At 49.8% G+C, this 27,947-nt stretch overlaps 1 protein-coding gene across 1 annotated transcript in view; it reads left to right on the plus strand.

Annotated features, from left to right (window-relative positions):
• Positions 1-27,640, plus strand: part of kcnj19b (potassium inwardly rectifying channel subfamily J member 19b) — a 45,604-nt gene extending 17,964 nt beyond the window's left edge. The window contains exons 2-3 of the mRNA XM_077201226.1: positions 20,072-20,288; positions 26,467-27,640. Coding sequence (XP_077057341.1) covers positions 20,072-20,288; positions 26,467-27,101 — 852 coding nt within the window. The 3' untranslated portion in view covers positions 27,102-27,640. The remainder of the gene's footprint in view (positions 1-20,071; positions 20,289-26,466) is intronic.
• The last annotated feature ends 307 nt before the right edge of the window (positions 27,641-27,947 follow it).

A 27,947-nucleotide genomic window follows, 5' to 3' on the forward strand; every position in this document is an offset into this window, starting at 1 on the left:
TAGAAAATCGATCTACCACTGTCAAAATTACCGTGTTCCCCGCTGACGGCGGAAGACCCGTTACAAAGTCTAGAGCGATGTCCGACCACGGACGAGAAGGAATAGGAAGTGGTCTAAGGAAACCCGCGGGCGGAGAGTTACTCGACTTAGTCTGGGCGCAGACAGGACATGAAGCAACAAAACGACGAATGTCGCGCTCTCTAGTAGGCCACCAAAATCTTTGGCGAATGATGGCCAGCGTGCCCCTTACCCCGGGATGGACGGCTAATTTGGAGGAATGACCCCACCGTAGAACGGCAGAGCGAGCGGCTTCGGGAACAAACAAAGCTCCCTCAGGAGCTCGAGGTGATCTCGTGATGTGCGAAAGAGCTCTCTTCACAGTCTGCTCGACTCCCCAGACGGCAGCCCCGACCACACAATGGTGTGGTAGGATACCCTCCTTGGAGGAAGCCCCCTCAGACGAGCCGAACTGACGTGAGAGAGCATCAGGCTTACCATTCTTTGAGCCAGGTCGGTAGGAGATGGAGAACTTGAACCGACCAAAGAATAGCGCCCAGCGAGCTTGTCGAGCGTTCAACCTCTTAGCGGAACGAATGTACTCTAAATTACGATGATCGGTCCAAACAATGAAGGGAACACTGGCCCCCTCCAACCAGTGGCGCCACTCCCCCAGAGCTAAACGGATCGCCAAAAGTTCCCTGTTACCGACATCATAATTGCGCTCCGCGGGAGTGAGGCGATGCGAAAAAAAGGCACATGGATGAACCTTGTCATCCCGCGAGGAGCGTTGGGAAAGTATAGCCCCCACCCCTACGTCAGAAGCATCGACCTCGACGATGAACTGTCTTGTGGGATCTGGAGTAATTAAAATGGGAGCGGAGGTGAACAACCTTTTGAGGTGATCGAATGCGTTCTGGGCCACCTCGGACCAGGTAAAATGAGACCTGGTCGAGGTGAGTGCTGTCAGCGGGGCGGCAACCTGGCTAAAATTTCGGATAAACCGACGGTAGAAATTAGCAAACCCCAAAAAACGTTGGAGTGCAATGCGAGAGTCCGGAACGGGCCATTCTATGACCGCACGAACCTTGTCGGGGTCCATGCTGATGCCCTCTGCCGATACAACAGAACAGAGGAAAGTTACCGATCGAGAGTGGAACATGCACTTCTCTGCTTTAACAAAAAGGCGATTCTCAAGCAAACGTTGCAGTACGCGACGCACATGTTGACGGTGCACCTGGAGAGAGGGTGAAAAAATTTAAATATCGTCCAGATAAACAAACACAAATACGTTAATCATGTCCCGCAGGACATCATTAACCAAGGCTTGAAACACGGCGGGAGCGTTGACCAGACCGAACGGTAAAACACAGTATTCAAAGTGCCCAACCGGCGTATTGAACGCAGTCTTCCACTCGTCTCCCTCCTTTATACGCACAAGATGGTACGCGTTGCGCAGATCCAACGTCGTGAAGATCTTTGCGCCCTGCAAGATCTCGAAGGCTGACGACATAAGGGGCAACGGATACCGATTCTTGACCGTTATGTCGTTCAGCCCCCGATAATCTATGCAGGGACGCAAAGAGCCATCCTTCTTCTTAACGAAGAGCCCCGCCCCGGCGGGAGAGGAGGACGGGACAATGATCCCAGCGTTGAGAGACTCAGTGAGATACTTCTCAAGGGCCTCACGTTCGGGCGCAGAGAGGGAATATAGCCTTCCGCGAGGTGGCATAGTGCCCGGAAGGAGATCGATACTGCAATCGTACGGTCGATGAGGAGGCAGAGATGTGGCCCGGGAACGGCTGAACACCGCTCGCAGATCGAGGTATTCCTCCGGAACTCCAGACAAATCACCAGGCTCATCCTGAAACACAGAGACAGAAGAGACAGCAGGAACAGCAGACACCAAACAATTAACATGACAAGCAAGACTCCAAGAAAGAACAGTGCCCTTGTCCCAGTTAATCTGCGGGTTATGTTGGGTAAGCCACGGATGGCCTAAAACAATCGGGGTAAAAGGGGACTGAAAAATATAAAACGAAATTGTCTCTTGATGATTCCCTGAGACTGTAAGACTCACCGGGATGGTGACACGGAGAACAGTAGAAAGCACCCTGCCGTCCAGGGCAAAGACAGTAGTAGTGTCCTTTAAGTCCACTAGAGGGATGTAATTCTCGCGAGCCCATTTCTCGTCGATGAAATTCCCCTCCGCTCCAGAGTCGATGAGCGCCGAGCAAGAGACGGAAGAACCGGCCCAACGAAGAACAGCAGGAAAGGTGGTACGAGTCTTGGGCGGTGAGGAGAGGACAGTTGCGCTCGCCAGTACTCCCCGGTCTACTGGCGAGCTCTGGCTTTTAACTGACACGAAGAGGCAAAGTGGCCAGCCGAACTACAATACAGACAGAGGCGATTCTGAATACGTCGCTGCCGCTCAGTAGGATAGAGGCGAATGCCACCCAGCTGCATGGGTTCGGGCTCAGGTCTGAGAGCAGATGAATCAAAGGCTGGAGGCGGGGCCTCTCGCTGCCTGGAAAAGGAACCTCGGACGCGCCGCCGCTGCTCAAAGCACTTGTCCAGGCGAATAGCTAGCTCCACTAACGGATCAAGCTGAGCCTCTGATTCACGAGCATAAATCTCCTCCCTTAGTTCGATGTTAAGTCCCTCCAGGAAGCGAGCAACTAACGCAGGTTCGTTCCACTCACAGGTGGTGGCCAGAGTCCGGAACTCGATGGCGAAATCTGCAACAGATCTCTCCCCCTGGTGCAGCACAGCAAGAAGGCGCCAGGCTTCGCGTCCGTACACAGAACGATCGAAGATCTTGATCATCTCCTCCTTGAACAAATCGTAGCAACCACAGCAGGAAGCCTGTGCCTCCCAAGCGGCCGTTCCCCAATCGCGTGCACGCCCAGTCAGCAAAGAGACCACATAGGCGATCCGAGCGCGATCCTCCGCATAAGTCTGAGGCTGGATAGAAAAAAACACCTCGCATTGTGTTAAAAATGCTCTACATTCAGTGGGCTCACCCACGTAGCAAGGAGGATTATTTATTCTCGGTTCAGGGGAATGAAGACGATTCTGTGATGACGACGACTCATGACGAAGATGGAGAAGTTGGGTAGATAAATCAGACACTTGAGCCGCTAAACTCTCCACAACGTGTCTGGAGCCAGACAACTCCTCCTCATGGCCCCCTGCAACTCGACCGCCGAACGGAAAGGGTCTTCCTTCGCTGGATCCATTCTTGTCGGATTATTCTGTTAGAAGAAACGGAGGATCCAAGTGCAAAGGCAAGTTCTTGCAATAGTCTTTAATGAAGAAATAACATAGGCAGTCTGTCGAGCAATGTCACAGAACTGGAATGAACTCAAATAGAATAGTATAAAGATGGTCAGCAAAACACAGAAGATTCCTGTCTTAGTAGTAGAGAGCAGAGCTGGATCTTCACGTGGCAGTAACACAGTCCTTGTAGTGGCCTCAAAGACGCAGAGAGAAGACCTCCAGCAGCAGGATGACAGGCAGAGAAAGCACACAAGACGAGCACAACTCCTCTAGACTAGACAAGACAATGAAAGGTAATTCTTCATCGAGACAACATATCACACAGGCAAGACTCACGTACACACGAAATAATCCGACAAAGAACAAGGGGGACAAACGCTAGAAGTAGAGAGAAGGTAATGAGAACAAAGTGAGAACAGGTGTAACAGAGAAGCAGCGCGAGCGCTAATTACAATAATGAACAGGTGGGAAAAGACAGGCAGGGCCAAAGCGAGAGAGAAGGAGAGAGAGAGAGAGAGAGAGAGAGAGAACAAACCCAGCTCATGACATATATACAATTAAAAATATATTTTTCCCAAAAAAAGTGTTGTAGTATAACCGACAGGACAGCAGTGATGGGTGAACGGAATTTGGCAACAATACAGTGAAGTTATTGAATATTTTTCCAAAAAAAATCATCAAAATGATACATTTACAATTGTATATACAATTAAATATTTTTTTTTCAAAATAAGTGTTGTAGTATAACCGACAGGACAGCAGTGATGTGTGAACTGAATTTGACAACACTACAGTGAATTTCAGTGAAGTTATTGAATATTTTTTATAATAAAAATCATAAGAATTATACATTTACAATTTTATACAATTAAAAATATTTTTCCCCAAAATAAGTGTTGTAGTTTAACCATCAGGACAGCAGTGATGTGTGAACTGAATTTGGCAACAATACAGTGAATTACAGTGAAATTATGGAATATTTTTCATTAAAAAAAACATCAACATTATAAATTTACAATTGTATATAAAATTAAAATATTTTTCCACAAAATAAGTGTTGTAGCATAACCATCAGGACAGCAGTGATGTGTGAACTGAATTTGGCAACAATACAGTGAATTACAGTGAAGTTATTGAATATTTTTCATAATAAAAATCATTAAAATTATAAATGTACAATTGTATACAATTAAAAATATTTTTTCCCCAAAAGAAGTGTTGTAGTATAACCATCAGGACAGCAGTGATGTGTGAACTGAATTTGGCAACAATACAGGGAATTACAGTGAAGTTATTGAATATTTTTCATAATAAAAATCATTAAAATTATAAATGTACAATTGTATACAATTAAAAATATTTTTTCCCCAAAAGAAGTGTTGTAGTATAACCATCAGGACAGCAGTGATGTGTGAACTGAATTTGGCAACAATACAGTGAATTACAGTGAAATTATTGAATATTTTTCATTAAAAAAACCCATCAAAATTATAAATTTACAATTGTATATAAAATTTTTAAAAAAATTCCCAAAATAAGTGTTGTAGTTTAACCATCAGGACAGCAGTGATGTGTGAACTGGATTTGGCAACAATACAGTGAATTATAGTGAAGTTATTGAATATTTTTCATAATAAAAATCATTAAAATTATAAATGTACAATTGTATACAATTAAAAATATTTTTTCCCCAAAAGAAGTGTTGTAGTATAACCATCAGGACAGCAGTGATGTGTGAACTGAATTTGGCAACAATACAGTGAATTACAGTGAAATTATTGAATATTTTTTCATTAAAAAAAACCATCAAAATTATACATTTACAATTGTATATAAAATTAAAATATTTTTTCCCAAAATAAGTGTTGTAGTTTAACCATCAGGACTGCAGTGATGTGTGAACTGAATTTGGCAACAATACAGTGAATTACAGTGAAGTTATTGAATATTTTCCATAGATAAAAATCATAAAAAGTATGCAAAAAGACTTTTATACTAAAATAAGTGTTGTAGTATAACCATCAGGACAACAGTGGTGTGTAAACTTAATTTGGTTACACTATAGTTTGTGATAGTGAAGTTATTGACTGTTTTCGTAGTAACGCTTTTCGGGGTTTGCATTTTGCAGACGGTCCCTTCGGATCTGTCTCTCAGCCGCCTGCGCATAGAGATCAATGTATTTTATCCATTGCGAAGGAAAGCTCGTTTCGAGGAAAATGAGGTTGTAGCTGCTTGTCTACGTTACTACGATTAAAAAGAGGGGTTATTTGTGTAGTAACAACGTTTAGCTCACGAGTTATTGACCCGGGAATTTCGAATCTGTGAATTTATCGCCAACTTTACTCAACTGGTTTAGAGCACAAAGCCGCATAACGCAACAATGCTGTAGAGAAAATATTCGGCAAAAACTTTAGTTACTGGCGTTCTTGTGAATGTATTGTTAATTGGTCCTCTCTGGGAAGAGCAATAGGCTATTGGATGTTTTGAAGCTTCTCGTAACATATGGGGACTGGAGGGAAGCTCACATCGATTTTAAGGAAAGCTCGTTGGTCATTGCTTGTTTGCACCCCTAATGTAAGGCAATCCGATCTCAACAGTCTCTGATTTGCATAGAAATCGTCTCAGGTTACGTATGTAACCCTGGTTCCCTGATAGGGAACGAGACGCTGCGTTTGAGACGCGGTGGGAACGCTCTGCGTGATTACGTCGTGAAGCACGTGTAAAATCAGTCCAATGGAAGCCCGCTACGACATAGGTGACGTCATAGACCAGGAAACTATAAAGCAACCCTGAAATCAGACCGCGAAAGCTTCTGAAAAACCTGAAGCAAGTCGATCAGGGCATGCAGGAAGTATGGCAGGCAAACGCAGCGTCTCGTTCCCTATCAGGGAACCAGGGTTACATACGTAACCTGAGACGTTCCCTTTCAAGGGAACTCGAGCTGCGTTTGAGACGCGGTGGGAACCCTATACCCACTACGCCATAATGACAAATGCCCGTTCTGTGTGAGGTCCTGCGCACACTAAGAAGCAAGCAACCTCGCCCCAGGAGTGGAGAGGTCAAGGTCATAAAACCTGACAAATGTATGCGGAGAGGACCATCCTGCCGCATTACATACGTCAAGAAGGGAAACTCCCGAAATTAAGGCCATAGAGGCCGCCATACTCCGAGTAGAATGGGCCCGCACAGCCATAGGTGAAGGCTGTCCGGCCGCTTCATAAGCCAATGAAATAGCCTCGACTATCCATTTACTCATAACCTGCTTAGATGCAGGGCATCCTCTCTTGAGTGACCCAAAACAAACAAATAGTTGCTCAGATTTACGCCACAGGGCAGCTCTGTGAACGTAGGCGTCTAAAGCCCGGACTGGACATAACAGGTTAAGCTGTTCCTGGTCAGGGGTATTAAAGGGTGGAGGATAAAAGGCCTGCAGCACTATTGGGCATCCAACATTCAGTGGGACCTTAGGAATATAACCTGGCCTGGGGTAGAGAAATGCCTTCACCATACCAGGTGCAAATTCCAGACATGAAGGAGCAACCGACAAAGCATGTTAATCACCAATTCTCTTGATAGATGAGATAGCAAGGAGAAATAAAGTCTTTAGAGTGAGGAACTTTTCAGAAACCTCCTCGATGGGCTCAAAGGGAGCTAAAGCCAGACCCTCGAGTACAATGGCCAAGTCCCAAGCCGGTGCTCTAGAGTGCAGTGCAGGTCTCAACCTCAATGTACCACGGAGAAAGCGAGTAATTAGAGGGTTTCTCCCAATAGAAGTACCCCCCAGAGGGGTGTGGTAGGCAGATATAGCCGCCACGTAAACCTTTAGGGTGGAAGGAGATAACCTGGCCGAGAAACGGTCTTGCAGAAAATCAAGAACTGAACCAACAGGGCAGTTAACAGGATCTAACTGACGTTCAACACACCACGTGGTGAAAAGTTTCCATTTTAGCGCATACAGCCTTCTCGTGGAAGGAGCTCTGGATTGAAGAATGGTTTCTACAACATCGGTCGAAAGACCGGTCTCCCTGAGCCTGGCCCCCTCAGAGGCCAGGCCCACAGTTTCCACAACTCCGGCCGAGGGTGAAATATCGTGCCCCCGGCCTGAGACAGGAGGTCCACCCTGATTGGGATCTCCAAGGGGGAGCCGTCCAGAAGAGACACCAAGTCCGAGAACCAAACTCAGGTCGGCCAATAAGGGGCTACTAGTAGCAGACGAGCCCCTTCTCGGCGAAAACTCTCCAGAACCCCCGGAAGCAAAGATATCGGGGGAAAGGCGTACAGGTGCAGCCTCGGCCACACCTGCACCATAGCATCCAGACCGAGAGGAGCTGGGTGCGTTAGAGAGAACCACATGGGACAATGGGTTGAATCTGATGATGCGAAAAGGTCTACCTGAGCACGACCGAACTTTTCCCACAGGAACTCCACCACTTCTGGGTGAAGTCTCCACTCCCCGGGCCTCAGCCCCTGTCTCGACAGAATATCTGCTCCCACATTCTGACGCCCCGGAATATATACCGCCTTGAGCGACAGTAACTTCCCCTGGGCCCATAGGAGGATCTGATGGGCCAATTTGCAAACGTGACGTGACCTCAGACCCCCCTGATGGTTGATATAGGAGACCACCGAAGTGTTGTCTGTGCGGACCAACACGTGATGGCCTCTCAGGTCTGGCAGGAAATATTTGAGTGCTCGAAATACCGCCATCAACTCTAAACGATTTATGTGCCAGGAACATTGATGGTCCTGCCACAGACCTTGCGCCGAGCGGCCACTCATGACCGCCCCCCATCCCGTGAGGGAAGCATCCGTCGAAAGCGTGACGCGTCGACAAGGAGCCCCCAACACTGGGCCCTGGGCGAGGAACCAAGGTTTCTTCCACAAGGCCAAGGCACGAAGGCATAGCCGCGTGACCTTGATCTTGCGGAACGGATTTCCCCTCGGAGAAAACCCCTTGGTCCTGAGCCACCACTGCAGGGGTCTCATGTACAGAAGGCCAAAAGTAATAACGTTGGACGCAGCTGCCATGAGACCCAACAGTCTCTGAAACTGTTTCACAGTGAGTGACTGGCCTAGTTTCACATTCTTTGCGGCTGTGAGAATCGCAGAAATACGAGCAGGAGACAGGCGTGCCTGCATTGTGGTCGAATCCCAAATTACACCTAGAAAAGTGGTCCTCTGAGCAGGGAGGAGCACACTCTTTTTGGTGTTTAGCCGCAACCCCAAACTCTTTATGTGGGACAGAACAGCATCTCGATGCTGAACCGCCACCTGCTCGGACTGAGCTAAAATCAACCAATCGTCGATGTAATTTAATACGCGGATGCCCTGGAGTCTCAACGGAGCCAGAGCTGCATCCACGCATTTTGTAAAAGTGCGGGGAGATAAACCTAGGCCAAATGGAAGAACCCGATATTGGTATGCTTCGCCCCCGAAAGCGAACCTCAGGAACCTCCTGTGATGAGGATGGATAGATACATGGAAGTACGCGTCCTTCAAGTCTATTGTGACAAACCAGTCCTCGGACTGAACTTGTGATACAATCTGTTTGAGTGTAAGCATTCTGAACTTGAGTTTCTGAACCCTGCTGTTTAACTGGCGCAGGTCTAGAATAGGACGCAGCCCTCCATCCTTCTTTGGAACAATGAAGTAACGGCTGTAAAACCCTGACTCTCTGCTGGGAGAAGAAACCCTTTCTATAGCTCCCTTTCGAAGAAGTGTCAGTACTTCTTGCTCCATTACCAGAGCCTGCTGTGAGTCCACCACCGTGGGGAGGACTCCTTGAAATCTGGGCGGACGAGAACCGAACTGAATTCTGTAACCCTTTTCTATTATGTGCAGGACCCATAGAGAAATATTTGGCAGAAGTTTACACGCTGCCAGAAATTCCGATAAGGGAACCAGTCTCTCGAGACTGGCCTCTGGATTTGATTGAACAATCGTTTCGGCGCCCTGAAGCGGCGAACCGGCAGGGAACAACCGAACTGACCGTTCTACAACCCTCCTCAGAGGATTGCACGGGGACGCTGACACCTCGGTGCCCTGAAGCGGCGAACCGGCAGGGAACAACCGAAGTGGCAGCGCTGCGGCTCTCCTCGGAGAGTCGCCCCCCGGAGGGTGCCAAGGAGGGACGGTTCCTCGGAACCGTTCCTCCCTGGAGGGGACCACCCTCAGAAGCCTGATAGCCTTGGCGTCAGGACTTCTTCTTAGCCCAAGCTCTCCTAGAGATAACAGTCCTCAGATCTTGTCTACCCCTAACAGGTCTGGGCTGCGAGCGCCACTCAGGAACCGTAGATTGAGGAGGTGCCCGAGCGGCGACGCTCTGTTTTTGTTGAACTCTGTGAGCGGAGCTCGTAGATGGATGAGGCTGCTCAGACTTTATACTACGAGCAGCCTCGGGGACAATAGACCGGCGAGGAAGAAACCACTGAAACGCAGCCGCTTGTTTCTTATTTTCTTGAAACCTATTGACGACACAATTTATAGCATCGCCGAACAGACTTGTAGGTGACAGCGGTGCGTCCAGAAGAACAGATCTATCTTTATCTTTTATTTCTGATAAATTTAACCATAAATGGCGTTCCGTGGCCACCAAGGCTGCCATAGAGCGGCCAACAGACTTGGCCGTCTCCTTGGTGGCTCGGAGAGATAAATCTGTCGTGCGACGCAATTCTCGAATTGCGTCAGAACTAACTTCCTCACTATCGTCTATGTCCTTCAGCAGGTCAGCCTGGTACGCTTGGAGAATCGACATAGTGTACAAACATGCTGCGGCCTGACCTGCTGCCGAATACGCTTTACCCACCAACAAAGATGTATTTTTTAATGGTTTGGTGGGTAACGTCGGGGCTTTCAGAGAAGAAGACGACTCAGGGGAGAGATAGCTCGCTAGTGTGTTTTCAGCACGAGGCATAGTCAAATAACCATATTGATCAATCCCTTGAACTTTACTATAATTCTTAGTTTGTGGGTTATGCACTCTGAAAGACGCCGGTTTAATCCACGATCTCGAAACCTCAGCGTGGAGATCGGGAAAAAACGGGAGTTCCCGACGAGGAGGTCGTGATCTAGATGGTAAATAACGTTCATCTAAAAGACTCTTTCTAGATTCAACATCGAAATCATCGGCTGGCCACTCAATATTTAATTTAGTAACAGCACGAGATAAAACCTCCATAAGCTCCTCATCAGCAGGGGTATGAGCTGGCGAACACTCAATATCCCCCATACTACCGACATCCAGATCCTCAGAACTGGATAGCCGTAATATTGGTGCCTCAGCCTGGGAAGGAGAAGCCGCAGAGCGGGCTCCTTCCTGGGCAAAGACACCGAATCCAGTAGGTAAGGGCTGAGAAAGGGCGGGGCCCGTCTCAAACCCCGCTACTAGATCCATCTGCGAACCCCAAGATGAAATTCGACGCTGTGCCTCGGCAGCAGCGGGACCCGCACCTCGGGGAGCGCGAACCGAACCGTCCTCCTCAAAGAACGCTCGGCGAGAGCGGAGAGTTTTCATAGACAAACTCAAGCAATGCTCACAGTCAGCCCCCTCGAGGACTGACTGGGCATGCTCCACTCCCAAACAAGCAATACACATAGGATGTGTGTCCCCACCCGTGATATAACGAGGGCAGGGCACAACACAAGGTTTATAACTTTGCTTGCTCGCCATAGTGATATATATATATATATATAAGGGGCTTGACAGACAACAATAAATAGACAAGGACAGATATACAGAGAGTGCTTGCTGAAGGTGCAGAAGCTATCGCGGTCTGATTTCAGGGTTGCTTTATAGTTTCCTGGTCTATGACGTCACCTATGTCGTAGCGGGCTTCCATTGGACTGATTTTACACGTGCTTCACGACGTAATCACGCAGAGCGTTCCCACCGCGTCTCAAACGCAGCTCGAGTTCCCTTGAAAGGGAACGTGTTTGCTCTCTGAGCAAAAAGCTGTCGCGTGCATAAATTAAACGGACACATTCCCTTTCTGATTATATGGATTCCCATGGGAAGACTTGCGGTAAGAGTGCTTCTTGGAGACAAAGCACATTTCCTTCTGGTCTATATGTAAACTGTCAGTAAGCTATCAGATCCTGGGTTTTAACGAGCAGATTGCTATACACTAGGCCTACCTTTGAAATGCAGCGCAAAATGTCACGGTAACACTTAAGGTCCAAGGTCACATAGCGTGAACACTGAAAGGGCAGATATTTAACTTTTCTCAAACAGTCATTGAAATTTGCAATTAAAGTTCTCCCTCAAGTCAAAGAGGTTCATTTGAGGTGCATGCAACACACAAAAACATCTCTTGCACTCATCTGTCTAAATTGGCAACTGCATGCTTTGATGTGTTTGTTTCTACGGATATTTGAAGGAATATCCTGTGAACTTCTGTACGCAAAGACGATGGTGAAATCAAACTGCGCCAGAGTTACATGGTTAGAATGGCGGGGCTTTATAGCATCTCACTCAGGCAGAGGGATTTGACTGGAGTGATTAAATATCACCAGGGTCTTCATGCTGGGGACGAGCTGTGAGGAAGGAAATATTAGTCTCATATAGCTCTTTTTCCCTGAACTTCAGTTCCCTTTCGTAGTCACTCCGAGTTACGTCGGATGACGACGAATGGGGGTTTCGCCTAGAAAGCCAATCATCTTCGTGTATTATAAAACGAGCCAATGGCGATGAAATGCCATGGGTCTGCGGAATTTGCATAGCGTAACTCCGCCCCACCTCGTGGGTATAAAAGGAGGACGCTCGGCAACATGCAGATATGTTTTCGCTTCGGAGCCAAGAGCTTCTCTTCACTCCACAAGCCAATCCTGACTTCATCTTCTGTGACGAGCGAACTCTCCGGTGTTGGTGTGACGGCGGTACCCAGCGAGTTCACATTGCCTGCGATCTGAGCAGTGATCTGCCAGTCTGTGTGTTTCTCCCTGGTCGCCTCAGCATCGCTGAGTTTTTTCTCTAAAAGAGCTGCACGTGGCACGTCTTTTTAAAGATGTCTCGCCCGTGTTCTTCTGGGTGCGGTCGTTTCCTGTCTTCCTTTGATGGGCACAATCGCTGCTTTGCGTGTTTGGGCTTAGAGCACGCTAAAGCAGCGCTTGTGGATGACTTATGTTCCTTCTGTGGGAACATGGCCATCGCAACACTGAGGTCTAGACTCAATGATCTCATTCGGGAGAGAGTCCCCTCATCCACACCCCGATCTACATCCTCCACGAGAGGCTGTACTTCGGCTGGTGGACAGGGTGATCTGAGGGTTACGGTGTGGGACAATCCGACGATGCGTCCTCGGACCACGCCCCCCTCTACAGTGTTGCAACCCGCGAGTGCCGCGGTGATTCTACCGGGTTCATCCTTCGATGCCCCGCGTGTTTCATTCGGCGCTCCAGAGGAAGACTCGATGTCGATCGCGGCATCACAAGGCGGGCAAGAGTCATCGGGAAGTGACGATGCGGCTGCGTTGCCTCCTTCTGGAGCTCCAGCGTTGCCCGTATCAGATCCCGAGATGACGGCCATGCTCTCCCGGGCCGCCGCGAGCATCGGGCTTGAGTGGAACCCTCCGCCCTGCCCTGAGCGCTCGCGGTTGGATGATTGGTTTTTGGGTGCGGCTGCTGCCTCACGGCCACAGCCAACCCCAATGCCATTCTTCCCGGAGGTGCATGAGGAGTTGACGAAATCATGGAAGGCTCCCTTGACCTCCCGTGTACGTTCGTCAGCTTTCTCCGCTTTTCCTCCCCTCGATGGGGCAGCCGCCCATGGGTACACTGGGATTCCCCCGGTTGAACGCTCTGTTGCCATGCAACTATGTCCTCAGAGTGCTTCATCTCGTGGTAATCCTAAGCACCCGTCCAAGGCCTGTAGATTCTCGTCCACCTTAGTGGCGAGGTCTCACAGAGCTGCAGGACAGGCGGCTGCCGCTCTGCATGCGATGAGCACCTTGCAGGTCTACCAGGCCCAGCTGCTCAGAGATATGCACGAGGCGGGGACTGACCCAGGGCTCTTCAATGAGCTGCGTGCCGCCACTGACCTCGCTCTCCGAGCGACGAAAGTGGCCTCACGCTCCCTGGGTCAGGTGATGGCCACCTCTGTGGTCCAGGAGCGTCACCTATGGCTGAACCTGGCTGATATGCGGGACGCCGAGCGTACCCGTCTGCTCGACGCCCCCATATCCCAGGCCGGCCTCTTCGGCGGAGCGGTTGAGGACTTTGCCCAGCAGTTCTCAACCGCACAGAAGCAGTCTGAGGCGATTAAACATATTCTGCCCCGACGGCCTGCTGCTGCCTCCACCCAGCCGTCGGTACAGACACCTCAGACTGCTCGCCGCCGAGGGCGCCCTCCTGTGGCTCCCTCCCCTCCCGCACGGCCCCAGCAGCAGCCTTCACCCGGGCCGCGTCGTGGAGGAGGCCGCAGGAAGGCGCCACAGCCCTCTCCAGCCCCGCGCCCCGCTAAACGCCAGGCTAAGCGGCGCTCCTGAGACGGGCTGCTCAGTGATGGTGTCGGTTTTTTCCCAGGAGGTGGTTGCAGGCCCCCTCCTTCCCCCGGCGGAGGGCCGGGGGAGAATCTTTTGTTCTCCCGCTGCCCACCCACGGGTGGGCAGTACCCTATTATGGTCAAAGAAAGAATCAATACACCCATCACTGAGCACACAGAGCCGGTTGACAGTGCGCGACGCCCCCGGGCCTCGCCGCTCTCATCCCCCTCTGTCACAGAGTTCTCGGACCGCAGTGTGTGCCGCCTCCGGGCCTCGCCACTCCCGTCCCCCTCTGTCCCGGAGGGTGCGGGCGACAGTGTGTGCCGTCTCCGGACCTCACCACTCTCGTCCCCCTCTATCGCCAGACCCCTGGCAGAGCAGACCCCCGTGGAACGCTGGTCCTTCCCTGGTCTCCTCTGTCAGGACGCGGAGCATGACCGCGCCCCCGCTCCGGGCCGCTTTGCCACCCTCGCCTGGGCTGGTCACTCCGCTTCGCTGCCCCTCCGGGGGGACGCCTGTGGTTCGTATGACCCCGCTGGTTCAGTATCTGACAGCTTGGTTGGAGCTTCCCAGCCTTTCTCGCTGGGTCGCCAGAACTATCAGGCTCGGCTATGCGATTCAGTTCGCACGGTCTCCTCCCCGCTTCAGGGGAGTTCGCTTCACTATGGTCGGTGGCAATGCCCCTATCATGAGAGCGGAGGTTGCTACCCTGCTGGCGAAGGGTGCAATCGAGACTGTCCCTCCAGCCGAGATGAGGTCAGGGTTTTACAGCCCGTACTTCATTGTCCCCAAGAAATCCGGTGGGTTACGGCCGATCCTGGATCTGCGCGTCTTGAACCGCTCCCTTCACAGGCTGCCGTTCAAGATGCTCACGGCCAAACGCATTTTCGAATGTGTGCGGCCACGGGATTGGTTTGCAGCCATAGACCTGAAGGACGCCTACTTTCATGTCTCCATCTTACCTCGACACAGACCGTTCCTACGGTTTGCTTTCGAGGGGCAGGCATACCAGTACGCGGTTCTCCCCTTCGGGCTAGCCCTGTCTCCTCGCGTCTTCACGAAGATCGTCGAGGCTGCCCTTGTTCCCCTTCGGGAACACGGGGTTCGCATCCTGAACTATCTCGACGACTGGCTGATCCTAGCTCACTCTCGAGACCAGGTTTGCGAACACAGGGATCTTGTGCTTCGGCACCTAGCCCGTCTGGGCCTTCGGGTCAACTGGGAGAAGAGCAAACTCTGCCCCGTGCAGAGGATCTCTTTTCTCGGTATGGAGATCGACTCGGTCGCCATGTCCGCGCAGCTTACGAGCGAGCGCGCACACTCGCTGCTGACTTGCCTTCGACAGTTCGATGGCAAGAGTGCGGTCCCACTGAAATTGTTTCAGAGGCTCCTGGGGCATATGGCATCCGCAGCCGCAGCAACGCCGCTCGGATTGCTTCATATGAGACCGCTTCAGCTGTGGCTTCGCGATCGAGTCCCGAGGTGGGCATGGCATCACGGCACGTTCCGAGTCCCAGTGACTCCGACCTGCCGTCAGTCCTTCACTCCGTGGAGGAACCTCAGCTTTCTACGGGCCGGAGTTCCCCTAGAACGAGTTTCCAGGCATGTTGTTGTCTCCACAGATGCCTCTTCCACGGGTTGGGGCGCCATGTGCAACGGACATGCTGCCGCGGGCTCCTGGACAGGACCCCAGTGCCTTTTGCACGTCAATTGCCTCGAGTTGCTGGCAGTACGCCTTGCCCTGCACCGTTTCCTCACGTTGCTCAGGGGTCAACACGTACTAGTCCGTTCAGACAATACCGCGACTGTAGCGTACATCAACCGTCAGGGTGGTCTACGCTCCCGCCGTATGTCGCAACTCGCACGCCACCTCCTCTTATGGAGTCAGAAGCACCTGAGGTCCCTTCGTGCTATCTACATTCCGGGAGATCGGAACTTTGCAGCCGACGAGCTGTCACGGTTTCGGCCCATCTCCGGCGAATGGAGACTCCATCCCCAGTCGGTTCAGCTGATTTGGGACCAGTTCGGGGACGCACAGATAGATCTGTTTGCCTCTCACGACTCGACCCATTGCGCCCTGTTCTATTCCCTGACCGAGGGCTCTCTCGGCACGGCGCACAGCTGGCCGCGGGGCCTACGCAAGTATGCGTTTCCCCCAGTGAGCCTTCTCGCACAGACCTTGTGCAAGATCAAGGAGGACGAGGAGCAGCTCATTCTGGTTGCGCCGTATTGGCCCACCCGGACCTGGTTCTCCGAACTGGTGCTCCTCGCGACAGCACCTCCTTGGCCAATTCCTCTGAGGAAGGATCTCCTTTCTCAGAGACGGGGCACCCTTTGGCACCCTCGACCCGATCTCTGGAGGCTCCACGTGTGGCTCCTGGACGGGACGAGGCAGGTTTGAGTACCCTGCCACCAGCGGTGGCGGCTACCATCACTTCCGCTAGAGCATCGTCCACGAGGCATGTCTATGCGTTGAAGTGGAACCTCTTCGTCAACTGGTGCTCTTCTCGTCGAGAAGACCCCAGGAGGTGCTCGATCTCTGTCGTGCTTTCCTTCCTGCAAGAGGGGTTGGAGCGAAGGCTGTCTCCCTCCACCCTGAAGGTGTATGTGGCCGCTATCGCCGCATATCACGAAGCAGTTCAAGGTAAGTCTCTGGGGAAGCACGACCTGATCGTCAGGTTCCTGAGAGGAGCGAGGAGACTAAATCCTCCTCGTCCTCCTCTCGTTCCCTCTTGGGACCTCTCAGTGGTCTTAAATGCCCTGCAGAGGGCTCCCTTTGAGCCTCTGCAATCAGTGGAGCTTAAGTTCCTGTCTATGAAGACAGCGCTCCTGGTTGCATTGGCCTCCATCAAGAGGGTAGGGGACCTGCACGCATTCTCCGTTGACGAAGCGTGCCTGGAATTCGGGCCCGGTCACTCTCACGTGATCCTGAGACCCCGGCCTGGATATGTGCCCAAGGTTCCCACCACTCCCTTCCGGGACCAGGTGGTGAACCTGCAAGCGCTGCCCCGGGAGGAGGCAGACCCAGCCTTGGCACTGCTCTGTCCAGTACGCGCTCTCCGCGCTTACGTAGACAGAACGCAGTGTTTCAGGACCTCAGACCAGCTCTTTGTCTGTTATGGTGGGAGACTGAAGGGAAAGGCTCTCTCAAAGCAGAGGTTGTCTCACTGGATAGTGGACGCCATTGCTTTGGCTTACCAACAGCAAGGCCGACCGTGCCCCCTTGGTGTGACAGCCCACTCCACCCGGAGTGTGGCTTCCTCTTGGGCTCTAGCGCATGGCGCCTCGCTGGCAGACATTTGTAGAGCTGCAGGCTGGGCGACACCCAACACATTCGCCAGATTCTATAATCTCCGAGTGGAGCCTGTGTCCTCTCGTGTACTCGCTTCAGTCAGCTAGTACTGGACCCGCTCAGGTGTCTTCGCTTGCTCGCCTTTCCACTCCACGGACTGGATACGTGCGATTATTCCTCAGGTGAGCCTTCCTCTCTGAAGCCCTGAGTTCCTCCAGCACTGTTGATGCTGGCGCCAGTGTCTATTGCCTGGGCGTCGGCTAGGTGCCTCCGTGTGCATGGTTCCTCCCTGAGTAACCCCCACATGTGTATTTCCACTGTAAGCCTCCTTGAGCATGTGTCTTTCCCTTGGCAAGCCATCTTGCCCTCCTGGAGTTGAAAGTTGCCACCCCTCGGGCTGGTCACTCCAGTGTTCCTCCATATGTAGCCCTCCGGCCATATGTGTATCTTAAGTCCTCCCTTCGGGTAGGCATGCTGCGGCATATCTCCTCTGAGATATGCTTCCCAGTGTACCTTGGTATTCCTGTGTTAAGTAGGACTCCTTCGTCTGTGCCAGTATCACGACAGGGGGATCAGACTTTTCGCAGGGCACTGGAAGACAGCTGTGAAGGTGGCGTGATTTCACGGGGACCCCCATTCGTCGTCATCCGACGTAACTCGGAGTGACTACGAAAGGGAACGTCTCGGTTACATGTGTAACCCTCGTTCCCTGAGTAGGGAACGGAGACGTTACGTCTCCCTGCCACTTCCGCTGTACCGCTGGGTAGACGCCTGAGTTCAGTCTCGGCTCCTCAGCGAAGACATATCTGCATGTTGCCGAGCGTCCTCCTTTTATACCCACGAGGTGGGGCGGAGTTACGCTATGCAAATTCCGCAGACCCATGGCATTTCATCGCCATTGGCTCGTTTTATAATACACGAAGATGATTGGCTTTCTAGGCGAAACCCCCATTCGTCGTCATCCGACGTAACGTCTCCGTTCCCTACTCAGGGAACGAGGGTTACACATGTAACCGAGACGTTTCTCCTGTACTCCAGGGAGCTGTCTTGCCTCCCTTGGCAGCCTCGCTTTGAAAAAAGGCATGTTAAAAGTATCTTGTTGTAGCCTTACCGTAGCCTAATTTTGTTTTCTGTTTGAACTCTTTCTGTTTCTGCAAAATTTGACAGTAGACTTCAGTAGCTTTAGTCTTGGCTATGAGTTTGTGTGGTATTCTTCTAAAGTTAAACCTTTTCATCTTTTTTGGACAGAATATCTGTCACAATAATGAGATTTTTTTTTGTTTGAATGTTTAAAATAGAATGTGCAAGCAAAAAAAAAAAACATAAGATCTTAAAAATGACAATGATGACATTCTGATGTGTGTTTTTAGTTTGCACACATATGTGGGATGTGCAATCCACACTATTAAGCAACAGTCAGGGACTGTCAGCAGATATTTATAATTGATCTCCGCTACCTTTATCACACCAGCAGATGAAACACCGTGTTCCTCCTTGGTTTTGTACTGTTAAACAGTTCCCTTAAAATAAGAATGTGTGTGTGTGTGTGTGTGTGTGTGTGTGTGTGTGTGTGTGTGTGTGTGTGTGGGTGTGTGTGGGTGTGTGTGTGTGTGTGTGTGGCCTGGTTAAACCCTACATTATGGGGATAAAATGTAATGTCAAATGTCATCAAAATGAACACATTTTTTGTCCCCATGAGGAAAACAGCATGTAAATGAAAAAAAGTGATTTTTCTGTAATGGGTAGGCTTAGTGTAAGGGGATAAAATATACAGTTTGTACAGTATAAAAATCATTATGTCTATGGAAAGCCCCCATAAAACATGGAAAAGTGTGTGTGTGTGTGTGTGTGTGTGTGTGTGTGTGTGTGTGTGTGTGTGTGTGTGTGTGTGTGTGTGTGTGTGTGTGTGTGTGTGTGTGTGTGTGTGTGTGTGTGTGTGCGTGTGTGAGAGTGGCACTGCATCTATAATTGTGAAAGCTCTCACTCTTTTCCTGGGATTGGAGCTCTCAGTCTGTTCACTATCTGTGTCCTTCGGCACAGGCAGCCAACCCCGTTGACTTCACTGCCAATCTCTAATGTTAATATGGAAAAAGAAGGCTATGTGTAAAGGTAGAAGGTACATTAACAAACCGTGGTTGTTGACTGAAGATGCCATTTAAAAGGTTTTGTTATGCATGTATCTGTCCATATTAGAAATAAAGACCAGTGGTCCATTTAGTGTAATTTTGCACAGCTTTGTCTGCGAGTGGGTAGTTGACATGTCACCCTACAGGACACAGCAGTCAGTGTTATATTATACTTAAACTAAAAATCTTTTCAACAGCACTGCAATATTATGGATTCAATTTTAAGATCTCATATTAACTGTATCTACATGGAATATTTGTAGTCTTAAGATATTGATACAACATTTAATTTAAATAATTGTATTTAAGCTTAAAGACATTTGCCGGCCAGATGGTCTCCTAGCCAGGTGAATATTGCCCACAACCCCTCTGCCTGGCAAGGCTAAGAGACCAGCTAATATCAGCAAACCATCCTAGGCTGATTTAACAGTTGTTTTTAACACAGGAATTAGTAATTCAGGTACCTGGATTGCAGATATTATACAGTCCCAGTAAAGTTCACCAGATCACTGTAGTTGACTACATCCTGCACAACCTAGCAAAGAGAATCAACCTGCAATGTTTGGGCAATTGCATCATGCAAACTGTGTTCAGCATTGATTTTTGGAGAATTTGTTTCCTGATTTGTATAAGTCCTTCAATGAATCCAGGGCTACAAAAACACAGGAAGCATGTGCAAATAAACATCACTATTAACGGGCACAATAAATTTTTAGCTCACCCCTGAGCACCACAGGCTGGGACCTTTATCTGAAAAACCCTGAGTGAATGCCAATGAATGTGAAAAAGGTGAATGCCAAGATTAAATGTAATATTACAAATGCTAATAGAGTATATGAAAGAGAAATTGTGAATGTGTCAATGTCCTAACCGCTTATCTCACCCTGTGTTTGCTTTAGTCTCGTCAAACCCCTGAGGGAGAGTTTCTACCATTGGATCAGCGGGAATTGGATGTAGGATTTGGAACGGGTGCTGACCAACTCTTTCTTGTCTCACCCCTAACAATATGTCATGAGATCAATTCCAGTAGCCCATTTTTCGACTTGTCTCAGCGTTCCCTAATGAACGAGCAGTTTGAGATTGTTGTCATCCTAGAAGGCATTGTGGAAACTACAGGTTAGTATCATACATGATCAGTATCATACATTCTCCGAAAAAAAGTGTTCTGAGAAAGAAATACAATCTTCCTTTCAGCTTGACCCTTTTAAAATGCCATGTTTACTCTGAGTAACAAGCCTATTTTTCTTCAGTTTGCAAGTAGATGTTGCATATAAGATAGGAATAAAATTATACAATACAATACAATAGAAAGGCTTTTTCTTGGTCACACTACATCCTGGTGGCACGGCATGGTACACCTTTTTTTTGCACAAATTTAATTTTAAATTTAATTTAAAATTTAATTTAAGCTTTTGTTGTTTCCCCCTGTGGCTCAGTGGCGAAACCCAAAGCCTTCGCACGGTAGACCCGTGTTCGATCCCTGCTCTTGCAGCAGATAAAATTTAGTCTCGCCGTGGCCAGACTTACACCCAAACTTTTCGCTCGTTCAGTTCCAAGAAAATGCGACTGTTCCAGTGTATTTTGCAGTAAACAAGCCGGTACCATGGCACGCTTGCCTGCACACAAATGCCGTTTCCACGGCGACCCAGAAAAATCATATAGGCAGTGTATTTTCTGGTATTCCGGCCACAGCCGATGGTGTTATGAGTGTAATAAAAATGCCCACAGCCAACTGTTCATTTCTACACACAAACACAGCCCGCCACAGTGCAGGGCACGCACAAATGAGATCGACTCATGTCAATTGTGCATTAAATGTAGTGAATGTGCCCACAACCAAGTGCACACAAACACTACACACTGCATGTGCCACGTTTTCTGTAAAAGAAACCAACACACATACAGTCAGCTAAACCCCACGGTGTTTAAGTCTCGCCGTGGCCAGACTCCACCAAAACTTCTCGCTCGTTCAGTTCCAAACAATGTGACTGTTCCAGTGTATTTTGCATACAAACTTCCCGGGGTATCAGAATCCGTAGTATAACACTACAGCACATATATAAGAAACACGCTGTATGTCTCCAGCTCTTAATGTTCAGTCAAACGACCACTCTTCCCGTTTCATAAATAACTCAGTCCATTCAGTCAAAACTCTTTGCACTTCGTGCATAAACTCTGCTGGTATTAGGCACAAACCTTCTGTAATAACCCGCTAGCCCCAGGAACTGTCTAACCTCCTTTTTGGTCTTAGGTCTCGGACAGGGCGCAACCGCTGCCGTCTTATCAATTTGGGGACGCACCTGTCCGTGACCCAAGTGGAAGCCCAGATACCTTACTTCCACACGCCCAATCGCACACTTCTTCGGGTTGGCCGTGAGCCCAGCCCTTCTCAGCTTCTTCAGGACAGCACGCAAATGCTGCATATGACGCTGCCAATCGTTACTATAGATGATAATATCATCCAAGTAGGCATCGGCATATGCAGCATGCGGCCGGAGAATTTTGTCCATCAGACACTGAAAAGTCGCAGGAGCCCCGAACAAGCAGAAAGGAAGGGTGACAAATTGGTGTAATCCGAACGGTGTTGTGAAAGCTGACTTTTCTTTGGACATAGGAGACAAGGGGATCTGCCAATAACCCTTTGTTAAGTCCAGTGTCGAATAAAAATGAGCAGTACCCAGCCGAAAAAGCAATTCGTCAACCCTCGGCATTGGATAAGCATCAAACTTAGACACCGCGTTCACCTTTCTATAGTCCACACAGAAACGGACCGAGCCGTCGGTTATAGGAACTAAAACTATCGGGCTCGCCCAGTCACTGCTGGACTCTTCTATTACCCCCATATCCAGCATAGCCTCTTATTCGTTCTGAACTACCTTTTTTTGTGTTCAGGTAAACGATACGGGCGGTAGCGCACCACCACACCCGGTTCCGTCTCAATGTGGTGCTGAATGAAGTCTGTTCGACCAGGCAGGGGAGAGAACACATCAGCAAATTCAGCTTGTACATTTTTAATGTCAGTGAGCTGGGAGGGTGAGAGGTGATCTCCACCAAGAGACAGTGCGAGAGATTGTGGTTTTGTGTTCGCTTCTGGCCCGAGATCCTCCTCTCCGCTCACTACCGTCGCCAGCATCACTGACTCTGCCTCAACCCATTTTTTGAGGAGGTTGAGGTGATAAATCTGATGTGCTCCGCCCCTATCTGTTCGAACTACTTCATAATTGAGATCGCTAACCCGCTGTGTGACCTCAAAAGGTCCTTGCCACTTTGCGAGTAATTTAGAGCTGGAAGTAGGGAGTAATACAAGCATTTTATCTCCCGGTGCAAATTGACGAAGTCTAGTCCTCCTGTTGTACAGCTGGCTCTGTCTGTCCTGGGCCTGTAATAAATTCTCCACTGATAGCCGCCCCAAAGTGTGGAGTTTTATTCTCAGATCCAAGACATACTGAATTTCGTTCTTACTAGCGGACGGTCCGTCCTCCCAAGTCTCTCTAAGAACGTCTAACACCCCGTGGGGCTGACGCCCATAGAGAAGCTCGAAGGGGGAAAACCCCGTGGAGGCTTGGGGGACCTCGTGTACAGCGAACAAGAGGGGTTCTAGCCACTTATCCCAATTTTTGGCGTCTTCGTGAACGAACTTCCGAATCATGGACTTCAAAGTGCGATTAAACCGTTCCACTAACCCGTCTGTATGTGGGTGGTAGACGCTAGTGCGAATCGATTTAACGCCCAATAATTCATAAAGTTCGCGAATAGTTTGTGACATAAACGCCGTGCCCTGATCGGTGAGAATCTCTTTAGGGATTCCCACCTGGGAGATTAACGAGAAGGGCGCGCTTGCAACACTTTTGGCAGAAATGTTACGGAGCGGGACTGCTTCAGGGTACCACGTTGCGTAATCCACCAGGACTATCACAAAGCGGTGCCCATGTGCTGACCGTTCTAATGGCCCGATGAGGTCCATACCAATTCGTTCGAAGGGGACCTGCATTAATGGAAGGGGGCACAATGGTGCTTTTGGATTGGCCGGTGGGTTCACCAACTGACATTCACGACAAGACGCGCACCACCTGCGCATGTTCTCTTGAATGCCCAGCCAAAAGAATAGGGCCATGAGCCGGTTTAGTGTCGCTGTTTGACCTAAATGCCCGGCCATTAGATTACAGTGAGCCTCCTGAAAAAGCATTTCCCGGCGGCTTTTAGGAACTAACAACTGTGTTGTATCTTCTTTTGACTGGGTGTCTTGGGTCAGCCGATACAATTTATCTTTCAAAATAGCAAAGTAGGGATAAGAGAGCGGTTGGTCTGGGTGGAGTACCTGGCCGTCGATAGACCGGACCTGATCAAATGCACGTTTTAACGTCTCGTCCTGGGACTGCTCCAGGGGAATCGCTCGGTGAGGATAGTTCTCTCCAGAGCACTCCGTTCCCCTGCAGCAGAAGCCAGAGGTCCGGCTCAGCATCTCCCACCTGAACAACCGCTGTCTTTCCCTTGTTTTTCTTTTTCCAAGAGGCATCCGCACATAAAGACCCCAATAATTTCCCAAAAGCAGGCCAATTCGTCCCCAGAATTAGCGGATGCCGGAGGTGCGGGTTAACTGCTACCTCTACGCTATGCTTTTGTCCCCTAAATTGAATTACCACAGGCATTATAGGATAACTCACCACCACACCGTGCACACACCGCACCTTAACCATGCGGCTGTTATCCAATGCCCCAGGTTGAATCAGGCTTTGATGAATGGAGGTTCGGTTGCAGCCTGAATCCACCAAAGCCTGATAAGTACTCCCCTTGATACTCACTGGTATCTGGTACAGGCCAGCTTGATCGGGGGCAGCCTGTGGCGCGTCGGGGATCCGGATCAGTGTCCCCACCTCCATCACCTGACACCTGTCTATAAAGCGTCCTGGGTCCCCGCAGCGCCAACAGGCCGGCCCAGGCCTCTCCGCCGCCCCAGTGGCGGGAAGCGGGTCAAGGGATTGGCGTGGAGAGCGCAAGGTTGCAGGAACCGGGGCGGAGTGGGCGACCGATGCCGGCCCCCTGGGTGGGGCACTGGATGCCGGGACAGGCTCCGCCGGAGACCCCGTTCTCCACCTTGGCGCCGGCCGGGGCATCAGCCCCCCACGAGACCTGGGAAGGGGGACAGGTTTGGGGAGAGAAGGGGACGAGAGAGAGAGAGAGAGAGAGAGAGAGAGACAGATGGGAGGGGTTCGCCGACCCCTGGGCACGCCACCATGTGATCCTCCGCCAGGTGGATGGCCTGGTCCAGCGACTTTGGGCGGTGGCACTGGACCCACTGCGCGGTCTTCTTGGGCAGATTGGCGATGAACTGTTCCAATACCACCTTGCTGATAACATCCTCTATGTCGCCTCCGTCGGCCATCAGCCATCTGCAGCAGGAGTCCCGGAGCTGCTGCGCCATGACGAAGGGCTGGCCGGACTCGTCCAGGCTCAGGGACCTGAACCGCTGGCGATGTTGTTCCGGGGTCCGGCCGACCCGCTGAAGAATGGCGCGCCTCAGGTCTTCATAGACCAGGAGATTCTGGACTGGCAGTTGGTGGGCGGCTAACTGCGACTCTCCTGACAGTAGAGGGATGAGCTGCATGGGCCAGTCCGCTCAGGGCCATCCCTGGGCCTCGGCCGACCTCTCAAAAAGGAATGCCTCCGGATCATCCTGGGGCCCCATTTTATTGAGAGGCAGGGGCGGGGCCGAGGCCGTAGCTGGATCGGGGACGGCCCGAATCTCCCGGTCGAGCCAGCTCGCGGAACAGCTCGCGGTCTTCTTGCTGGCCTTGAAGAAGCAGCTGGAACCACTGATCTTGCTCCTCCTTTACGGCCAGCAGGGCGTGGTGTTGTTCCCTGTGAAGACCCGCGAGCGTCTTCTTCTTCCCGGGTTTTGGCACCAGTGTAGTCAAGCTTAGTGTGTGTGGGTGAAGGAAGAAGAAGACAGGGTCGGCGGAATTGGGATTTGCACTTTATTCAAAAAAAAAAAAGAAAAAAAAAGGTGCACTCGTGCGCCTTCACCGTTGTATAACACTACAGCACATATATAAGAAACACTCTGCCCGCTGTACCAGCTCACGCTGTATGTCTCCAGCTCTCAAGGTTCATTCAAACGACCACTCTTCCCGTTTCATAATTAACTCAGTCCATTCAGTCAAAACTCTTTCCACTTCGTGCATAAACTCTGCTGGTATCTGCTGCGGGTCGCGTGCGAATCCCAAGCCCTTCTCTCTCGCCGCTCTCTCATTCCTGGCAGCTTATATGCGGTCTCCACGCAAATCACTGCAATCAGACACAGGTGTTCATCATCTGCACTTGACCTACTTACTCACCGCACAGCTCGCTGACTCGTCTCCCGCTACAGACTTCGCGAGACCACGCCCCCCTCGCCACAGTAAGATATTACACAGTACGAGAGATACTCTCGTAAGAGAACGTACTCGGTTACTAACGTAACCTCGGTTCTCTCTAGAGAGGGAACGAGTACTGTGTATCTTGCCGTGCATACAACAGCGCTGGTTCGCTTCAGTGATGAAAACCAGTTTGTATCAGCCTGTCGAGCGTATTTATAGGCCAAGGCCACGCCTATTCTGGCGGGACGTGACGAAATGGGCGCGAAGCGCCCCCATTGGGTGTCACATCACGCAGGGCCTCTCTCGATAGGCTGCTGTTGTTGCCGCAGGGCAGTCAATAGGCGCGCGAGCCGTCTTGCCTATGTCTGCATGCTGCCGCACAGCGTTTTACATTAATTCAAAATTAAGGATAATTTTTGGCTTCAATATCTCGTGGAAAAGAGGTTTTCCCCATAGCTTAAGATATTGCGCAGTACTCGTTCCCTCTCTAGAGAGAACCGAGGTTACGCTAGTAACCGAGTACGTTTTTCAAATTCAGGTTTTCTCCGATTTTGACCTAAAAAACAACACAGACATGAGCACAGCACATGCACACATAAAAACCCCATGTCAGAATAGCAGTAAAAGAGTTTACATGCAGATTAAAATTGGGGTAAAGGGTAAAAGTCTAAATTGTACATTTAAAATACCATAATGTCAAGCCATTCATTTTTAGCATTCTGTCATTAGCAAAGTCTTTCATTTCTTTCCATTGCCTCCAGGCATCATACCTCTATTTACTTCTTTTTTCTTTCTTTATTTGAATGAGGTCCATTTTATGCAAAAACAAACAAACCTGAATCAAGCCTTTCGGGGTTCATGACCAATGGCTTGTTGTATATTCATCTATTCAGTTTCTGTCTCTCAATTGTAATAAGAATCTTTGGCTTCCCTTTCAGGCATGACGTGCCAGGCACGAACATCTTACACAGAGGATGAGGTGCTGTGGGGTCACCGCTTCCTACCCGTCATGTCGCTGGAGGAGGGATTCTTCAGGGTGGACTACTCTCAGTTCCATAACACATTTGAGGTTACCACTCCTCCATATAGTGTGAAGGAGCAGGAGGAGAAATCCTCCTTGCCCTCCCCCGGTCCTGTTCTCTCCCCTACGTTGCTCGATAGTCGCAGAGAGCGTCGTAGTCGCAGAGAGCGCATCTTCTCCTTTGACGGGGCTCCTCTCACTAAAGAACCTGGGTCCAAATTACCAAGCAAGCTCCAATGTTTGACTTCCAAGAATGGAAAAGAGGTGCTCAAAACTGGAAGTGCACTGCCGACAGAAAAGGCCTGCAGCACGGGTGACCTGCCCCTCAGGGTGCAGCAGCTTGGATCCCTGGTGGGTCAGGGGGAGGCAGAAAATCACCTCCAGCTCAAACCTCTTAAGATGGGTTCAGAGGCCCACACCCGGTCGATAGTTGACCTGGAGCATCACAGACTTTTTCCAATCACTGCTCCGGTCCCAGGCCCGAGCCTCAACCTGTTGCCTGCCTCCAGTGGCCGACCAGAGGACAACCTCCCCCTAAATTACACAGAATGAATGCAGACCACTGAATGGGTCTTTATTTTTCACACAGAGATGAACAGTGAGTCTTAAGGTAGGGACACACCAAACCGACGCCAAAGAACTAGCACTGATGCGTCCCCAAACGAAACAACCAATCAGAGTTCTCTCTCTCTCACTGACAGCCTGACGCCGATTCTACATGTTGAATCGACCCCCAAAAAAAAACAGGTGACGTCTTAACTACAGCCAACGGTGCAGAACACACAGAAAAAACGAAGTCGGCCGAAGCTTAAAAACGGCCTGACGTTGCCCAATGACCAACCTTCGGCTTTGAGGTAGAGATAGAGATCATTCTCGAAATCATTAATTATTGAATAATATTTATTTAAAAAAGGTCTACAGTATACTGTGATTCCTCTTCTCCATGCTTATGGAAAAGCTGCATCCATTTGGTCAACAATCAAACTCATTGCTTTGCCCTCAATAATATGAGTATTGTAGATATTCTGAATTCAATTTGAATAAAAAAAAAGCTTCAGCTACTTTTAAATAAAGCACCTTTATAGTATGAACGCAAACTATCACATGTATTTATTTATAATTTATTTATCAAGAATTTATTTAGAGCAATGTTTATTGATACAGTATGTACAGACTTTAAATGTTTAAGGCTTTTTGTCATTTCTGTCAGCAATATATCTATATATCTTGCATATATATATATATATATATATACACTCACCCAAAGGATTATTAGGAACACCTGTTCAATTTCTCATTAATGCAATTATCTAATCAACCAATCACATGGCAGTTGCTTCAATGCATTTAGGGGTGTGGTCCTGGTTAAGACAATCTCCTGAACTCCAAACTGAATGT

Source organism: Siphateles boraxobius, unplaced genomic scaffold (assembly GCF_051911475.1).
Source record: "Siphateles boraxobius isolate OS27281-9 unplaced genomic scaffold, OSU_SipBor_1 46, whole genome shotgun sequence".
NCBI lineage: Eukaryota > Metazoa > Chordata > Actinopteri > Cypriniformes > Leuciscidae > Siphateles > Siphateles boraxobius.